The 18,152-nt window shown below is 45.7% G+C and overlaps 1 protein-coding gene across 11 annotated transcripts in view; it reads left to right on the plus strand.

The window, feature by feature from the left end:
* ZNF318 (zinc finger protein 318) overlaps positions 1-18,152 on the plus strand; it is a 105,047-nt gene that overhangs the window by 42,272 nt on the left and 44,623 nt on the right. For 7 of the 11 annotated variants that reach the window (XR_011388675.2, XR_011388676.2, XR_016234586.1 and 4 more), the window contains exons 3-6: positions 7,436-8,072; positions 9,044-10,453; positions 14,702-14,801; positions 17,647-17,948. Coding sequence is in view for 7 of the 11 variants with exons in the window: in XM_089333914.1 (XP_089190040.1) it covers positions 7,436-8,072; positions 9,044-10,453; positions 14,702-14,801; positions 17,647-17,948 (2,449 nt within the window). In the remaining 4 variants the exon portion in view is untranslated. Of the gene's footprint in view, positions 1-7,435; positions 8,073-9,043; positions 10,454-14,701; positions 14,802-17,435; positions 17,545-17,646; positions 17,949-18,152 lie in introns of those variants that run through there. The other 4 variants (XM_017345140.4, XM_089333919.1, XR_011388677.2 and 1 more) reach the window with 4 other exon arrangements.

The following is an 18,152-nucleotide window of genomic DNA, read 5'->3' on the forward strand; positions in this document are numbered from 1 at the left end:
GTATGAACAGGTTGAAAAATTCTAGAACATTTGGATTCTAAAATCTTGTGCATATGAGGTCAGTTTCTTCTTTTCTGCAGAGTACTTTACACATTAAATGCTCCATTCATGGAATTCTTTAAAAAAAAAAAAAAAAAGATTTATTTGGCCGGCACCGCGGCTCAATAGGTTAATCCTCCACCTAGCGGTACCGGCACACCAGGTTCTAGTCCTGGTTGGGGTGCTGGATTCTTTCCTGGTTGCTCCTCTTCCAGGCCAGCTCTCTGCTGTGGCCCGGGAGTGCAGTGGAGGATGGCCAAGTGCTTGGGCCCTGCACCCCATGGGAGACCAGGAGAAGCACCTGGCTCCTGCCTTAGGATCAGCACGGTGCGCAGGCCGCAGCGTGCCAGCCGTGGTGGCCATTGAGGGTGAACCAACGGCAAAAGGAAGATCTTTCTCTCTGTCTCTCTCTCTCACTATGCACTCTGCCTGTCCAAAAAAAAAAAAAAAAAAAAAAGAAAGAGTTACACAGAGAGAGATAGGTCTTCCATCTTCTAGTACACTCCCCAGTAGCTGCAATGACCGGAGCTGCGCTGATCTGAAGCCAGGAGCCAGGAGCTTTTTCCAGGGTTCCCACGCAGCTGCAGGGGCCCAAGGACTTTGGCCATCTTCTACTGCTTTCCCAGGCCATAGCAGAGAGCGGATCGGCAGTGGAGCAACGAAGACTTGAACCAGCGCACATATAGGATGTCGGCACTGCAGGCGGCAGCATTACCACTAGGCTACAGTGCCAGCCCCGTCGTTTACTCTCCAAATGGCCACAATGGCTCAGGCTAAGCCAGGTCAAAGCTAGGAGCCTGGAACTTCATCCAGGTCTCCCACATGGATGGCAGAGGATCGGTTACCTGGAACATCTTTTGCTGCTTTCTCAGGCACGTTAGCAGGAAGCTGGATCAGAAGTACAGCAGCTGAGACTTGAGCTGATGCTCATATTGGATGTAGGCATTGAAGGCAGCAGCTTAACCCCACTGTGCCACAATGCCAGCTACTGATCAGTTTTTTTGAATAGATCTTATTTTAGAAAACACTTGGACTTAACCAAGGCTTTCAGAGAGTGTGTCTCACCAAAGTATTCCGAGCTATAAGAGATGTGGGGGGCTCATTCTTTCTGCAGCCAGTCCTCTTTCTTATCTTTTGGGAATCCTGAGAAAGGAGGACAGAATAACCAATGTGATTTCTGCCTGTATTTACATGGTTGCTCTTTTTTTTTTTTTTTAACTATTTTATGCCTTGTTCATTGTTTTGTGCCTCATTTTGACGGAGATTCTAAGTCTGTACATAGGCTTTCTGAGACCCTTCTCATATTTAGCTTCTTTATATTTAGAGGTGAGTAGATATTAGGCTAGAGGTGAGCTGAACATGGGAGCATGGATGAACTTGCCGCTATCCATGTAGCCTATGTTTTTCCCCTAAACTAATATGAGCAGGACTTGACCTTTTCTGTGTAGTAGATGGCATTTTAGCAGTGGAGTGTCTCAAGTCATGATATTCTTTCTTTTTTTTTTTTTTCTTTTTTTTTTTTTTTGACAGGCAGAGTGGACAGTGAGAGAGAGAGACAGAGAGAAAGGTCTTCCTTTGCCGTTGGTTCACCCTCCAATGGCCGCCGCGGTCGGCGCGCTGCGGCCGGCGCACCGCGCTGATCCGATGGCAGGAGCCAGGAGCCAGGTGCTTTTTCCTGGTCTCCCATGGGGTGCAGGGCCCAAGCACCTGGGCCATCCTCCACTGCACTCCCTGGCCACAGCAGAGGGCTGGCCTGGAAGAGGGGCAACCGGGACAGAATCCGGCGCCCCGACCGGGACTAGAACCCGGTGTGCCGGCGCCGCTAGGCGGAGGATTAGCCTAGTGAGCCGCGGCGCCGGCCTATGATATTCTTTCTTAAATATAGTGTGTTCATTGTTGACAGACCTACAGAGTAAAATTTCTACTCTAGTTATGTCTGACTGTAGAGATCATCCTTGGTTCTTTCTCATTTCTATCCATTTAATATTATATTGCCATCTCAAAATTCCCCAGATTCTGGATTCTCACAGGTGGCATTCTTTGTAGAGGAGGTGGTAAAGTTTATTCCTGATACCCTCATGTAGTTATTTATAGCTGTTGTTGGCTGGAGCCTCGGCTCACTAGGCTAATCCTCCGCCTTGTGGCACCGGCACACTGGGTTCTAGTCCTGGTTGGGGTGCCGGATTCTTTCCCGGTTGCCCCTCTTCCAGGCCAGCTCTCTGCTGTGGCCAGGGAGTGCAGTGGAGGATGGCCCAAGTGCTTGGGCCCTGCACCCCTTGGGAGACCAGGAGAAGCACCTGGCTCCTGCCTTCGGAACAGCGCGGTGCGCCAGCCGCGGCGGCCATTGGAGGGTGAACCAACGGCAAAAGGAAGACCTTTCTCTCTCTCTCTCTCTCTCTCACTATGCACTCTGCCTGTCAAAAAATAAAAATAAATAAATAAAAATAAAAATATTTATAGCTGTTGCCCAGTTTTACAACTTGAACAAAGACAGGACTGGTAAATAATAAAAGGCAACTTTTTGATATTCTGGTAGTGTCTTAGAGATAATTTTTTTTTTTGACAGGCAGAGTGGACAGTGAGAGAGAGAGACAGAGAGAAAGGTCTTCCTTTGCCGTTGGTTCACCCTCCAGTGGCCGCCGCGGCCGGCGCGCTGCGGCTGGCGCACCGTGCTGATCCAATGGCAGGAGTCAGGTACTTACCCTGGTCTCCCATGGGGTGCAGGGCCCAAGCACTTGGGCCATCCTCCACTGCACTCCCTGGCCACAGCAGAGAGCTGGCCTGGAAGAGGGGCAACCGGGACAGAATCTGGTGCCCTGACCGGGACTAGAACCCGGTGTGCCGGTGCCACAAGGCGGAGGATTAGCCTAGTGAGCCGCGGAGCCGGCTCGAGATAAATATTTTTAAAATTTTTTTATTTTATTTATTTGAGTTACAGAGAGAGGTAGAGACAGAAAGAGAGGTCTTCTATCCACTGGTTCACTCCCCAAATAGCCAGAATGGCCAGAGCTGAGCTGATCCAAAGCCAGGATCCAGGAGCTTCCTCTGGGTCTGCCACGTGGGTGCAGGGTACCAAGGACTTGGACCATCCTCCACTGCTTTCCCAGGCATATTAGCAGGAAGCTGGATCAGAAGTAGAGCAGCTGAGACTTGAACTGGCGCCCACATGGGATGCCACTGCAGGCAGTGGCTTTACCTGCTGCACCACAGTGCTAGCCCGAGATAAACAACTATTAAAAAAGGAAGAAAAGCCGGCACCGCGGCTCAATAGGCTAATCCTCCGCCTGCGGCGCCGGCACACCAAGTTGTAGTCCCAGTCAGGGTGCCGGATTCTGTCCCGGTTGCCCCTCTTCCAGGCCAGCTCTCTGCTATGGCCTGGGAGTGCAGTGGAGGATGGCCCAAGTCCTTGGGGCCTGCACTCCATGGGAGACCAGGAGAAGCACTTGGCTCCTGGCCTCGGATCACCATGGCGGCCATTGGAGGGTGGACCAACGGCAAAAAGGAAGACCTTTCTCTCTGTCTCTCTCTCTCTCACTATCCACTCTGTCAAAAAAAAAAAAAAAAGGGGGGGGGGGGGAAGAAAAGTCATTTTTAGAAATACACAAAAAACCAAAAAGTGGCTACCAAAAAGTATAAAAGACACCAATAATTTACTCTGGAATGTGAGTAGTTGGAAACACTTTTATTCAGTTTGCCCAAAAGTTACATGCTTAAAGTATTTATTTATTTATTTATTATTTCTATCTGTGATTTAAGTTAGAAAATTTCTTTTTAGATCATAGAAGTTCTGTGTCCATAGTGCCCAAGAAGATTTTGTGTTATATGTGGTATAGAACTCTGAGCTAAAAGAACAGCTTTCCCATCTTGTATTTTTCTTCACACCACAAAATTTGAGACTTTGGTACTTCCATGAAATTAGAAGGTACAGTGAGCCAAAACACTTGCTTTCCTGGGCACAAGATTAGCATGTGCTTGTGGGTTTCCAGACAAGGAAGGAGAGAGTGTGACAAAACAGGCCAATAAGGGAGTTTTGTGGTTGTTAATATGTGAGCCAGCAAAACAAAGCATTGGAGTATCTTCTAAAACTTATGAGAAAATCGTGCTAATTAGATAGATCAGTAGTTAAAAGAATTTTCCTACAATGACACCCCCTTTTTTCAGCTAAGTATTATACAGAACTTTAGTATATAGACAGAAAATTGAGACCAGTATGAGTTAAGTGAGGTAATAGGCCAGAGCCCTGCTGGTTCTGCTTTCCTAGCACCTTCTCCATTAGGTAGCTTTTTACACTTTTTTTTTTTTAAGATTTATTTATTTATTTGAAATCAGAGTTACACAATGAAAGGGGGGGGGAGGGAGAGAGAGAGAGGGAGGCAGATATCTTCCATCCACTGATTCACTCTCCAAATGACTGCAACAGATGGAGCTGGGCCATGTCAAAGCCAGGAGTCAGGAGCTTTTTCTAGGTCTCCCACATGGGTACAGGGGCCTGAGCATGTGGGCCATCTTTTGCTGCTTTCCCAGGCACATTGGCAGGGAGCTGGATTGGAAGTAGAGCAGCTGGATCTTGAACTGACACCAATATGAGATTCTGGCATCACAGGTGGCAGCAGCTTTACCTGCTTCACCACAATACTTGGCCCCTTCTTAAACTATTTGGAATTTCTGTGGAACATCTTAAAAGCCATTAATCTGGGGCCAGTGCTGTGGCATAGTAAGTAAAGTGGCCGCCTACAGTGCCGGCAATCCCATGTGAGCACCAGTTTGTGTCCCAGCTGCTCCACTTCAATCTAGCTCTCTGCTATGACCTGGGAAAGCAGTGGAAGATGGCCCTGCACCAGCGTGGGAGACCCAGAGGACGCCCCTGGCTCCTGGCTTCGGATCCGGATCAGCCCTGGCCATTGCGGCCATCTGGGGAGTGATCCAGCAGATAGTAGACCTCTCTCTCTCTCTCTATCTTTCTACCTCTGCCTCTTTATAAATCTGCCTTTCAAATAAAATAAGTAAATCTTAAAAAAAATTGAACTGATGTTTCTTAAAGGTTTAAGTGCATACAGATCACCTGAAAATCTTGCTAAATATGGATTCTGGTTCATTAGGCCTGAGATAGAGCCCGAGAATCTGTATTTCTAGCAAATTCCCAGTTAATGCTGATGCTATAGGTCCAGACCACATTTTTTCTTTTAAAGATTTACTTATTTATCTGAAAGTCAGAGTTACACAGTTATGCAGAGAGAGAAGGAGAGGCAGAGAGAGAGACAGAGAGAGGTCTTCCATCCGATGGTTCAATCCCCAGTTGGCCGCAACAGCTGGAGCTGCACCAATCTGAAGCCAGGAGCCAGGAGCCAGGAGCTTCTTTCTGGTCTCCCACGTGGGTGCAGGGGCCCAAGGACTTGGGCCATCTTCTACTGCTTTCCCTGGCTATAGCAGAGAATTAGGTCAGAAATAGAGCAGCCAGGTCTCGAACCAGCGCCCATGTGGAATGCCAGCACTGCAGGCCCCCAGAGCATATTTTTAGGAGCTAGTATTATCTAGTATGGTGTTAGGTAACCTATGACTCTAGTCTTTTGGTGGTGTTTTCACATCTCCTAAACCCTGGCATGATACTCTGCATCCACAAAATTTAGTCGAAGAAATTAGCTTAAGAGTTCTGTCTAGGTATATTGGTAGTAAAAGAGTACTTTGGGCCAGTGACGTGGCTCACTTGGTTAATCCTCCACCTGCGGCACCGGCATCCCATATGGGCACCGGGTTCTAGTACCGGTTGCTCCTCTTCCAGTCTAGCTCTCTGCTGTGGCCCAGTAGGGCAGTGGAGGATGGCCCAGGTGCTTGGGCCCCTGCACCCGCATGGGAGACCAGCAAGAAGCACCTGGCTCCTGGCTTCGGATTGGCACAGCTCCGGCCGTGGCAGCCATTTGGGGAGTGAACCAACGGAAGGAAGACCTTTCTCTCTCTCTCACTGTCTATAAATCTACCTGTCAAACAAATTTTTAAAATAATAAAAAAATAAAAATTAAAAAACTGATACTTTGGGTCTGTGTTGTGGCATAGTATGTTAAGCCTCTGTCTGCGATGCTGGCATCCTCAGCTCCCTGTTAATGTGCCTGGGAAGGCACCAGATGATGGCCCAAGTCCTTAGGCCCCTGCACCCATGTAGGAAACCTGGAAGAAACTTTGAGCTCCTAGCTTTGGCCCTGCCCAGCCCCAGATGTTGCGGCCATTTGAGGAGTGAACCAGTGGATGGAAGATATCTCTCTGTCCCTCTCTCTCTCTCTCTCTCTCTCTCTGCATTTCAAAGAAATAAAAAATAAATCTTAAAAGAAATGAAAGGGTATTTCAAAAACCTTGAAGAGGGGGTTGGCTTTGTGGCATCCCATCCAGGTTCCTGTTTGAGTCCCAGCTGCTCCAATTCCAGTTCAACTCCCTGCTAATGTGCTTGGGAAAGCAGGGAGATGGCCCAAGTCCTTGGGCCCCTGCTCCCCGGTGAGAGACCCAGAGGAGGCTCCTGGCTCCTGGCTAGCCTAGCCCTGGCCGTTGTAGCCATTTGGAGAGTGAACCAGCAAGTGGGAGATCTCTGTCTCTCCCTCTTTATCTCTAAACAAACAGTGCCTTTCAAATAAATAAAATAAATCATTAAAAAAAATTGGTGGCCATCACTGTGGTGTAGTGGGCTAAGCCTCTGCGTACGGCGCTGGCATCCCATATGGGCACCAGTTCGAGTCCTGGCTGCTCTTCTTCTGGTCCAGCTCTCTACTATGGCCTGGAAAAGCAGTGGAAGATAGCCCAAGTGCTTGGGCCCCTGCCACCTGTGCACATGAGAGATCCAGAAGAAGCTCCTGGCTCCCGGCTTCAGATCAGCTCAGCTCTGGCCATTGCTGCCATTTGGGGAATGCACCAGCAGATGGAAGACCTTTCTCTCTGCCTCTCCTCTCTCTGTCTGTAGCTCGTACCTCTCAAATAAATAAATGAAATCTTTTTAAAATTTTGTGGAAAATGAAAACAAAAGTAATTATTTGGATGCAGTTTTTTTTTTTTTCAAATCTACATAATTTTTTTCATACTAAGCAGTTTCCATTGATCTTTTCCAGGACTACTCTGTGCGTGGATTTCAAAATTTTTTTCCACCAAAACAGGCTTTTCTTTCAATTCCATTTCCATGAACTTTTTGAAGTATCCTCATATCACCCCTTGATTAGAGGCTAATAAAGCTGCTATGTCCCTGGGGAAAGAGATAGGAAAAGTGCCACAAATTAGACATAGATCTATTCTTGTACTTTATGGTTATTGTCTTTTTCTCTAAGCAGTCTATAATCCATTTCCAAATGTGTTTCTCATCCTTGTCTAATCTTGCTTTTTCCAAGTCCGTTCTATTTACTGGTACTTTCTCTTTCCTCAGGGATGACCTGACTGATGATTCTGTCTTCACTAGAAGCTCCCAATGCTCTCGTGGTCTTGAGCGATACATTTCCCGGGAAGAGAGACCTCTCAGTCCCTTCTTGGAACAACTTGATGACTACCGAACGAGAGAAACTTTCCTGCATCGATCTGATTATAGTCCCCATATCAGTTGTCATGATGAGCTCTTGCGGGGTACAGAACGGAACAGAGACAAACTCAAAGGCTCGTACTCTGTACGATCTGAGGAAAGGAACCGGGAGGCCAAAAGGCCCCGTTATGATGACACTGAGAAGATACACAGCGTGGGAGGGGAGCACCCAAGTTTTACATCAGGGACTCGGAACTATCGACAACGGAGACGAAGCCCAAGTCCTAGGTTTCTAGACCCCGAGTTTCGAGAGCTGGACCTTGCCAGGCGAAAACGAGAGGAAGAGGAGGAACGGAGTAGGAGCTTGAGTCAGGAACTGGTGGGAGTGGATGGCGGCGACACTGGTTGTTCCATCCCTGGATTGTCAGGTGTCCTGACGGCAGCAGAGCCAGGGTATTCTTTGCATCGGCCTGAGGAAGTATCTGTGATGCCCAAGAAATCCATTCTGAAGAAGCGGATTGAGGTAGACGTGGAGCCTTCTATGCAGGTCTCTGTTGAATTTCTTCTAGAGTCTCTTGCTAGTCCCTTTGATATCTTAAAGCCTGGTTACTTTTCTTGGAGCTGTGTCCCTAATGTTATCTTTGTAATAAATACTGGACCAACATTGTTATGTCAGTGAAATATATCTTCTAAGGCTCCCCAAACAAAACTATAGGCCTCATAATGTGTCAGTAGAGCTCTTCTCTTGCCATATATTAGGTTTTTTAGGCAAATGTTTCAAAGAGTATCTGTTCTTTTTTCATTAAATTTTGGATAGCCCTGAAAGGAATCTTTGAATATGGGTTTCTTAGAAATGAAGTGTGAAGGGCAAGGGTAGGAGTTGACCTGAATTTTCTCATCTGTTTTTAGAAAGAAGACAAAGTATATGAATTGCAGGACATTAAACCAGAAATCAGATGCTTCTGATTTCCGACCCACCTCTGCTACCAACTTGCTGTGTGGGTTTTAGACAGATCACCTCACCATTCTGGGTCTTGATATTTTTTCCTTTGTATGAAAAGGTGACCAGGCAGGTCCACTAGTTTTTAGCCATCCTCTTAGGAGCTTAAAGCTTCAGAAAAAGGTCCCTAGAGAAGTCAGGAGGAGCTGGTGAATTAGGAGTCCACAGTTTCTGTCCCCATTGTAAAGCAGCTCCATTTTTATGCTTTTTTTGTGGGGACCCATAGAAAAGAAAACAAGCCAGGGATCTCTAAAATCATGTTTTATTCAAATTCCTTGATGAAGACTATGGTAAATGAGCAAAGGTGAGGATTCTATCCAATCTGCCTCACTTCTGGTTTCTCCTTGGTACAGCAGAGAGATGTGCAGAAATCTTGAACCTGGCTAACGATAGTCTTCTCCCTTATATCTAGACTGATATATATATATATATATATCCTGTATTAATTCAGGAAAAACAGTTTTTCCTTGTGTTCTGAAATTCTGTGTAGGAGCTAAATTAGTTGTTTGTCTTTGCAGCTTGAGAATTTTTCCAGCACTACCAGCTCCAGCCAGGATCACCCTCTCTACTCTTCACACCCATCTCTTCCACTGAGTGGTGCTATTGCTGCTTTTGCCTCAGAGATTGAGAACAAGGGAACTATGGCAGAGACTGCCTTGAAAGAACCTCATGGCAACCTCTACCAATGGGGTACCCTTTCTGGGATGCCCAAAGACAGCAGTCCTCACAGAGAAAATTTTGGAAGTTTTTTATGCCGCAAGGAGAAATTGGATTTGAAGGCTGAGGGACCTGAACGACACACAGACTTTTTGCTGCCCCATGAGAGAGCCAGCCAGGATGGTAGTGGTTTTTCCCGCATTCTGAGCATGTTAGCTGATTCTACCAGTACACAAGAAAAAAGGCGACGTAGCTTCCCTGACATTGAGGATGAGGAGAAATTTCTCTATGGCGATGAAGAAGAGGATTTAAAGTCAGAGTCCCCACCAAAGCCCCTTGGGGGCTCTGAGAGTGAAATTATGAGGCAGAAGGCAAGCTCCCTACCCTCTTCAGCTCCAACCATAAAGCTAGAATCTCTAGAAGAGACTAATCCAGAATATGCCAAGATTCATGACTTACTGAAGACCATAGGGCTAGACATTGGTGTGGCAGAGATCAGTAAACTGGCTGCGCGTACCCAGGAACGACTTCATGGCAAAAAACCATCATCACGCTCTTCAGCTGACCGCCGTTCCTCAGTTGACCAGCACTTCTCATCTGACCGCCGTTCCTCAGATCCCCACAGACTGGAGAGTAGGGAGGCACACCATAGCAATACGCACTCTCCAGAGGTGTCCCATCCGCACCCAGCCTCCCCTGTGGATCCTTACCTGCTCACACAAAATAGCCCTCCATTCCTAAAATCTGACCATCCAGTGGGTCATATTTCAAGACCAGACATGGTTGGCAGTGGGTTTCAGTCATCTGTTACAGTCAGGTGCTTGTTGCCATCAGCCCCATCTACCCCAATTAGACTTCCACATTCTGCTTCTTTATCTCAGTTTCATATGCCAAGGGCCTCTCAGTTTGCTGCAGCCCGGATACCTTCAAACTACCAGGGACCTGCCATTCCCCCTACTTCCTTTGATGCCTATAGGCACTATATGGCATATGCAGCCTCAAGATGGCCCATGTACCCCACCTCCCAACCATCAAACCACCCTCTATCTGAACCACACAGGATAATGCCAGTAACCAAACAAGCTACTCGTAGTCGTCCCAATCTCCGTGTGATCCCCACTGTGACTCCTCACGAACCCAAACAAGAGGAGTCAGTGCTAGGCTCAATTCCTGTTGCCCAAGTGCCTGTCCAGATGTCCATCCCTTCACTCATAAGATATAATCCAGAGAAGATCTCTGATGAGAAAAACCGTGCATCCCAGAAGCAGAAGGTAAATATTTGCTTTGGACATTCTGTGTCTATTTTAACATAAATTTATATTTATCTTTTAGAGGGGATTGAAAATTTATAAGGCCCTGTCACTTTTCACCCTTTCAAGTTTGCTGTCATCACCCTGAGTACTGTGTATAGCTCCTCTGTTCTTGCATGTTCTGCCACTACAGCTAAAAGAAAGTCTGACCCTATGTCCCACTGTGATTACCAGGCTTTTAAATATTTTTAATTTATTTGAGAGGTGGAGAGAGAGAGCTCCCAACCACTGGTTTACTATCCAAATGCCCATAATAGACAGTTGGGCCAGGTGAAGGCTGGGAGCCAGGACTCAATCCAGATCTCCCACATGGGTGCCAAGGACTCAGCCACCTATTGCCTTCTAAGGTGTGCGATAACAGGAAGCTGGAATAAAGAGCAGAGCTGAGGCTTAAACCCAGGCTCTCCAAAATGGGATGCAGGTGGCATCTTGGCCACTTCCCCAAATGCTCATGCCCTCCCTACATTATTAAGGTTTATTTCTCTATATTAATTGTCTTAGACCACTCTAGGTAGGAACTAGAAGATTTGAAGTTTTCAAATGACTTCTATAGAGGATAGAAAACAAAAATTGAGTTGGGTGAAGGAGAATCAATAAATCTGTTTTATCCCAGTGAATTGTGGATCGTTCTGTAGTGATTATGGATGTTGAAAGCTAATAATTAAAACAAACCAGAAAATAAGCCTATTCTGGTTTATCTTAGAGTCCAGGAGTAATAACAGACTTTTTTTTTTTTTTTTTTTTTTTTAAGATTTTATTGGGGCTGGCACTGTGGCATAGTGGGTAGATGCCTGAGTGCCAGCATTTCATTGGTGCCGGTTCAAGACCTGGCTGTTCCACTTCTGATCCACTACTCTGCTGTAGCCTGGGAAAGCAGTAGAAAATGGCCCAAGTCCTTGGGCCCCTGCACCCACATGGGAGACCTTGAAGAAGCTCCTGGCTTCAGATCAGTGCAGCTCTGGCTGTTGTGGCCATCTGGGAAGTGAACCAGTGGATGGAAGACAGACACTTTCTCTCTCTCTTTTTCTCTTTCTCTCTTTCTTTCTTTCTGCCTCTGCCTATCTATAATTTTGCCTTTCAAATAAATAAATTTTTAATAAAAAGATTTTATTTATTTAAGACATACAGTTGCAGACAGAGGGAGAGACAGAGAGAAAGGTCTTCCTTCCACTGGTTCACTCCCCAAAAAGCTGCAATGGCCGGAACTGTACTGATCAGGAGCCAGGAGCTTCCTCCCGGTCTCCCATGCAGGTGCAGGGGCCCAAGCACTGAGTCCATCATCTTCTGTTTTCCCAGGCCATAGCAGAGAGCTGGATTGAAAGCGGAGCAGCAGGGACTAGAACCAACGCCCATATGGGATGCTGGTACTACAGGCAGATGATTAACCTACTATGCCATAGCACCATCCCTAATAACAGACTTTTATGACCTTTTTTTAATTTGAAAAAGCACTTTTATTTATTTATTTTTAAGATTTATGTATAATTTATTCAGAAGGTAGAGTTACAGAGAGGCAAAGGCAGAGAGAGAGGTCTTCCAACCACTAGTTCACTCCCCAGATGGCCACAAAGGCTGGAGCTGTGCCAATCCAAAGTCAGGAGCCAGGAGCTTCTTCCGGATCTCCCACCAGATGCAGGGGCCCAAGGACTTGGGCCATCTTCTACTGCTTGCCCAGGCCATAGCAGAGAGCTGGATCAGAAGTGGAGCAATTAGGACTCAAACTGGTGCCCATATGGGGTGCTGGCACTGCAGGTGGAGGCTTTACCCACTACACCACAGTGCCAGCCCTGAGAAAGCAGTTTTTTTTTTTTTATTTTTTTTTTATTTTTTTTATTTTTGACAGGCAGAGTGGACAGTGAGAGAGAGAGACAGAGAGAAAGGTCTTCCTTTGCCGTTGGTTCACCCTCCAATGGCCGCCGCGGCCGGCGCGCTGCGGCCGGCGCACCGCGCTGATCCGATGGCAGGAGCCAGGAGCCAGGTGCTTTTCCTGGTCTCCCATGGGGTGCAGGGCCCAAGCACCTGGGCCATCCTCCACTGCACTCCCTGGCCACAGCAGAGAGCTGGCCTGGAAGAGGGGCAACCGGGACAGAATCCGGCGCCCCGACCGGGACTAGAACCCGGTGTGCCGGCGCCGCTAGGCGGAGGATTAGCCTAGTGAGCCGCGGCGCCGGCCCTTTTTTTTTTTTTAAGATTTATTTATTTGAAAGAGTTAGAGAGAGGTGAGGCAGAGAGAGAGAGAGAGAGAGGTCTTCCATCCACTGGTTCACTCCCCAGATGGCACAGTGGCCAGAGCTGTGCCGATCCGAAGCCAGGAGCTTGGAGCTTCTTCCGGGTCTCCCATGCAGGTGCAGGGGCCCAAGGACTTGGGCCATCTTCCATTGCTTTCCTAGGCCATAGCAGAGAGCTGGATTGGAAATGGAGCAGCCGGGACTAGAACCGGCGCCCATATGGGATTCTGGTGCTTCAGGCCAGGGCGTTAACCTGCTGCACCACAGCGCTGGCCCTGAAAGCAATTTTTATATTGTCGAAGTTCACTGGGTTTCCAGACTATGGGAAGGGAGCAATAACTTGGATAAAGATGTAATAATTCTAGATGTATTAGAGTAGGAAGTGAAAGTTATGTAGGGATGAAGAATACAGAGAAAAATTTTGAGTGGAAAAATTAATATGTACTGTTAATAGCTAATAACTCGGTTTAGGAACATAAAAATATAAGGTGTATAAATTTGGTTTCCTCTTAAAATAATACCTGAGAAAACAAAAAGGAAAAATTGGAGGGCCATTTTGGTTTTTTTCCCAGTACAAAGTTTAATCCTTGAAAAGACAAAAATTGGCCGGCGCTGCGGCTCAATAGGCTAATCCTCTACCTAACGGTGCCGGCACACCGGGTTCTAGTCCCGGTCAGGGCGCCAGATTCTTTCCTGGTTGCCCCTCTTCCAGGCCAGCTCTCTGCTGTGGCCAGAGAAGGCAGTGGAGGATGGCCCAGGTGCTTGGGCCCTGCACCCCATGAGAGACCAGGAGAAGCATCTGGCTCCTGCCTTCGGATCAGCGCAGTGTGCAGGCCACAGCGCGCCAGCCATGGCGGCCATTGGAGGGTGAACCAATGGCAAAAGGAAGATCTCTCTCTCTCTCTCTCCACTCTGCCTGTCAAAAAAAAAAAAAAAAAAAAAAAGACAAAAATTTTCTGTTGTAGTCAGATACTCTGAACTTCAGTCTTAAGTTTTATTGAAGCCTTTTGGGAAAAGGGGGAATAGGTTTAATAAAGTTTTTGAGAACTGAGCACTTTCTCTTTAAGATCCTGGGACTTGAGTCAGGGCTGAAAATACATAGCTTTTTCTCACTGATTTAGTATAGATAAGGCATATTTGCTTTTTTCCATTAGGTGTAGTGATACCGTAGGCCTTGAGCTTTAGAGAAGATATACCTGGATTTCAAATCCACTTTTATTGTGTAACTTGTTACCTAATCTTGCGTATCTTCAGTTTTGTGTGGTAGAATAGAGAAAATATTGTGAGAGTTGAATGCAATGCAACTAATAGTGTCCCTCACCCCTAACACCTACTAGTTTCCTTCTCCAGGGTTCCCTCTGGGCTCAGACCTTTATTAAATAGTTCCTGTTAGTGGCTTTAGGATGTTCTTCCATAAAAGCAATACTTTATGGACAGTGTAGAACTACACTGGATAATTCTATTCTGGGACTTAGGTTAGAATGAAATACTAATTTGACTATCAGGAAGCTCCTTACTCTACAGGCATTTGATTTTTTTTTTTTAAAGATTTACTTATTTATTTGAAAGTCAGAGTTACACAGAGAGAGGAGAGGCAGAGAAGACAGGTCTTCCATCTGCTGGTTCACTCCCCAATTGGCCACAATGGCCGGAGCTGCACCGATCTGAAGCTAGGAGCCAGGAGCTTCCTCCAGGTCTCCCACATGGGTGCAGGGGCCCAAGGACTTGGGCCACCTTCTACTGCTTTCCCAGGCCACAGCAGAGAGCTGGATTGGAAGTGGAGCAACCGGGACTGAAACTGGTGCCCATATGGGATGCCGGCACTGCAGGTGGCGACTTTACCCAGTATGCCACAGCGCCAGCCCCCTGCATTTGATCCTTAGGTTTAGATAATGTCTAGCATGAGGGCTTCTTGAAAAGAGCAGTAGAAAAGGGAGGATGTCAGAGGCTGCAGGACTCTTTCCCATTTTATACTTTGTAGGTTATTGAAGAGAGGGAAAAACTAAAGAGTGACCGGGAAGCCCGCCAGAAGAAAATGTATTATCTCAGGACTGAGTTGGAGCGGCTTCATAAACAACAAGGTATCAGACAACTCCTTTGCATGACTGCCTTTTTGTAGTAACCTGAGTAGGAGACCCAGATGAAAAGTTTTAGGTTCTCTCAGATAGGTGTTCAGTTACTTTACAATTTTTTTGACAGTATTAAACTTATAGAAAAGTTAAAATAATAGTGCAAAGAATTCTAAGGTGCTCTTCTATAAACATTTTGCTACATTTGCTTGATTCTTACATTTCTCCTTGTGTGTGTATATAATTTTTCCTGAATTCTTTGACAGGTAGTTGTAGATACGAAGTTCCTTTATTCCTAAATGCTTAAGTCTGTATTTCCCAACAATAAAGATTTCTTGTACATAACCATAGCATAAAATGTACAATATAATACTATTATGTAGTCTGTCATATTATTCATATTTTACCAGTTTGCAGAGCTATGTCCTTTATAGCAAAAAAAATGATTATTCATATTCAGTTGTCATGCTCTTTTATCTTCTTTAATCTGTAATAGTTTATGAGTCTTTGTATTTTATAAAATGAACATTTTAGAAGAGGCCACACATTTTGTAGAATGTCTTAATTGTGGTTTGTCTGATACTTTCATTAGATTAAAATTAATATAACTTTTGGCAGAACATCACAAAAGTGATGCTGAGTTCTTCCAAGGTGTTGATTTGGCTCATTACTGTGATGTTAACGGTGATCATGATTGGATTAAGGTGGTATCATCTAGATTTCTCTACCGTAAAGTTACTATTTTATCCTTTTGTTGTTGTTGTTGTTAAAAGATTTTATTTATTTATTTGAGAGGTAGAGTTACAGACAGAGAGAGGGAGAGAAAGAGAAAGGTCTTTCATCCTCTAGTTCACTCACCAGATGGCTGTAGCAGCCAAAGCTGAGCTGATCTGGAGCCAAGAGCCAGGAGCCTCCTCCAGGTCTCTCATGCTGGCACAGGGGCCCAAGCACTTGGGCCATCTTCTACTGCTTTCCCAGGCCTTAGCAGAGAGCTGGATTGGAAAAGGAGCAGCTAGGACTTGAACCAGCACCCATATGGGATTCGGGTGCCACAGGCGGAGGTTTAGCCCACTATGCCACGATGCTTTCTCTATTTTATACTTTTTAATTAGTAAGTGTCTGCTACCTTGAGACCACGTAAATATTTAGTTACTCTTCAAACTTCCATATTGTAATTTTAGCATCCACTGATGACTCTTGCCTGAATCAGTAATAACTGATATATGGTCATCAAATAGTGATTTTTAATTTCATCATTCCCTCTACTTTTATAATTGGCTTTCTATCACAGAGAGGTACTTCATAGTCTTACTCCCATTTATTCGTTTGTATCAGTGTGAATTAATGGATTCTTTATTCAGTAAATTCTAATCTCTTATTATTACTGATTTTCATGCTCCAATTATCCCATATTTGGCCAGTGGGAGCCCCTTTGAGTTGACTGCTGTTTCCTTTTGATATGTTCTCATCCTTTCTTTTGAATCCAAAAAGATGTTTCATGATGCCTTTTTATTCCATCTCTTTATACTTCTGGGAATTCACATACACATGAGGAAAGAACATAACAAAACTATGTACAGTAGCTAATGGTAGTATAAAAGAACAAAGAGGAGCCAGCGCTGTGGCATAGGAGGTAAAGCTGCTGCCTTCAGTGCCGGCATCCCATATGGGCACCAGTTTGAGTTCCGGCTGCTCCACTTCCAATCCAGCTCCCTGCTAATGTGCCTGGGAAAGCAGGGAGATGGCCCAAGTCCTTGGGCCCCTGCCCTCCTGTGGGAGACCTGGAAGAAACTTATGGCTCCTGGCTTCAGATCGGCCCATCTCTGGCTGTTGCGGACATTTGTAAAGTGAACCAGTGAATGGAAAATCTCTCTCTCTGCCTCTGCATTTCTGTAACTCTGCCTTTCAAATAAATAAATTTAAAAAAAAAAAAAAAACAAAGAAGGAGAAGATATAATTGCTTCATTCTAGATCTGGACTATTTAGGGATGAGAAACTTACTTATCCTGTGAGAATGAATCCATGGGGACCTGCAGTTTGGAACAGGAGATAACATTAGGCCAACATGAGGCAAAACCTAAAACTCAGTGGAAAGTTGATAGGGTATGCTTAAATCAGGTAAAGTCAAATAGGTGACTGAATATTTTTTTTAAGATTTATTTACTTATTTGGCAGAGTTAACAGAGGGAGGGAGGGGGGAGGAGAGGAGGCGAGGGAGAGAGAGAGAGAGAGAGAATGAGAGAGAATATCTTCCATCCGCTGGTTCACTCTTCAGATAGCTGCAATAGCCGGGGCTGGGCCAGGCTGAAGCTAGGATCCAGGAGCTTTTTCCAGGTCTCCCACGTGGGTGCAGGGACCCAGGCACTTGGGCCATCTTCTGCTGCTTTTCCCAGGCTATTAACAGGGAGCTAGATCGGAAATGGAGCTGCTGGGACTCAAACTGTGTCTACATGGTTTGCCAGTGTTGGAGGTGGCAGCTTTACCTGCTAAACCACAGTGCCGCCCCTGAATGTTTTTCTTTTTTTACCCTCTGAATCCTTCTTTGTCTCTCTGGAGAGAAGATATTTGTTGGATTCATAGTTATAGTACTTACAAACATTTTTAGAGGACACATGCACACAAACTTATAGACCTTTCTGTCTATAGGTCCTTAGCCAGTTACCTTCCACAAAAGATAATGTCATCATCCAACACTTGCCTTAATGGAATCTTCAGCTGAATCAGCCCATGTGGAAGGAAAGTGGGAATAGATACGGTAACCACAACTCTCTGACAGATTACACTTTCAAGTGAAAAGTGACTTGTCCTGACTTATTTTGTCTGTGTTTCTTTTTGTTGTTGAAATTTGGCTATCCAGGGGAAATGCTTCGTAAGAAACGAAGGGAAAAAGATGGCCACAAAGACCCACTTCTGGTGGAGGTGAGTCGGCTTCAGGATAACATCATGAAGGACATTGCAGAGCTGCGGCAAGAGGCAGAAGAGGCAGAAAAGAAGCAATCTGAGCTGGACAAAGTGGCTCAGATCTTAGGAATTAACATCTTGGAAAAATCTCAGAAGTCTTCAAATGACAGTAAAGAGACTTCAGAGAAGCCTGGGAAAGCAGAAAAATCTAAGAGCCCAGAAAAGGTGTCATCCTCAAACTCTTACTCCAACAACAAGGTAACAGCTCAACTTTTCCATTTTTAATTTCTGCCCTCTTCCTCCACCTACAGAAGCTTTCTTTCTTTTTTTTTTTTTTTTTTTTTTTGACAGGCAGAGTGGACAGTGAGAGAGAGAGACAGAGAGAAAGGTCTTCCTTTTTGCTGTTGGTTCACCCTCCAATGGCTGCCGCGGTCGGCGCACCGCGCTGATCCGATGGCAGGA

This window comes from Oryctolagus cuniculus, chromosome 5 (assembly GCF_051225735.1).
Source record: "Oryctolagus cuniculus isolate XC-2025 breed Fujian yellow rabbit chromosome 5, ASM5122573v1, whole genome shotgun sequence".
In the NCBI taxonomy this organism is placed as follows: Eukaryota; Metazoa; Chordata; class Mammalia; order Lagomorpha; family Leporidae; genus Oryctolagus; species Oryctolagus cuniculus.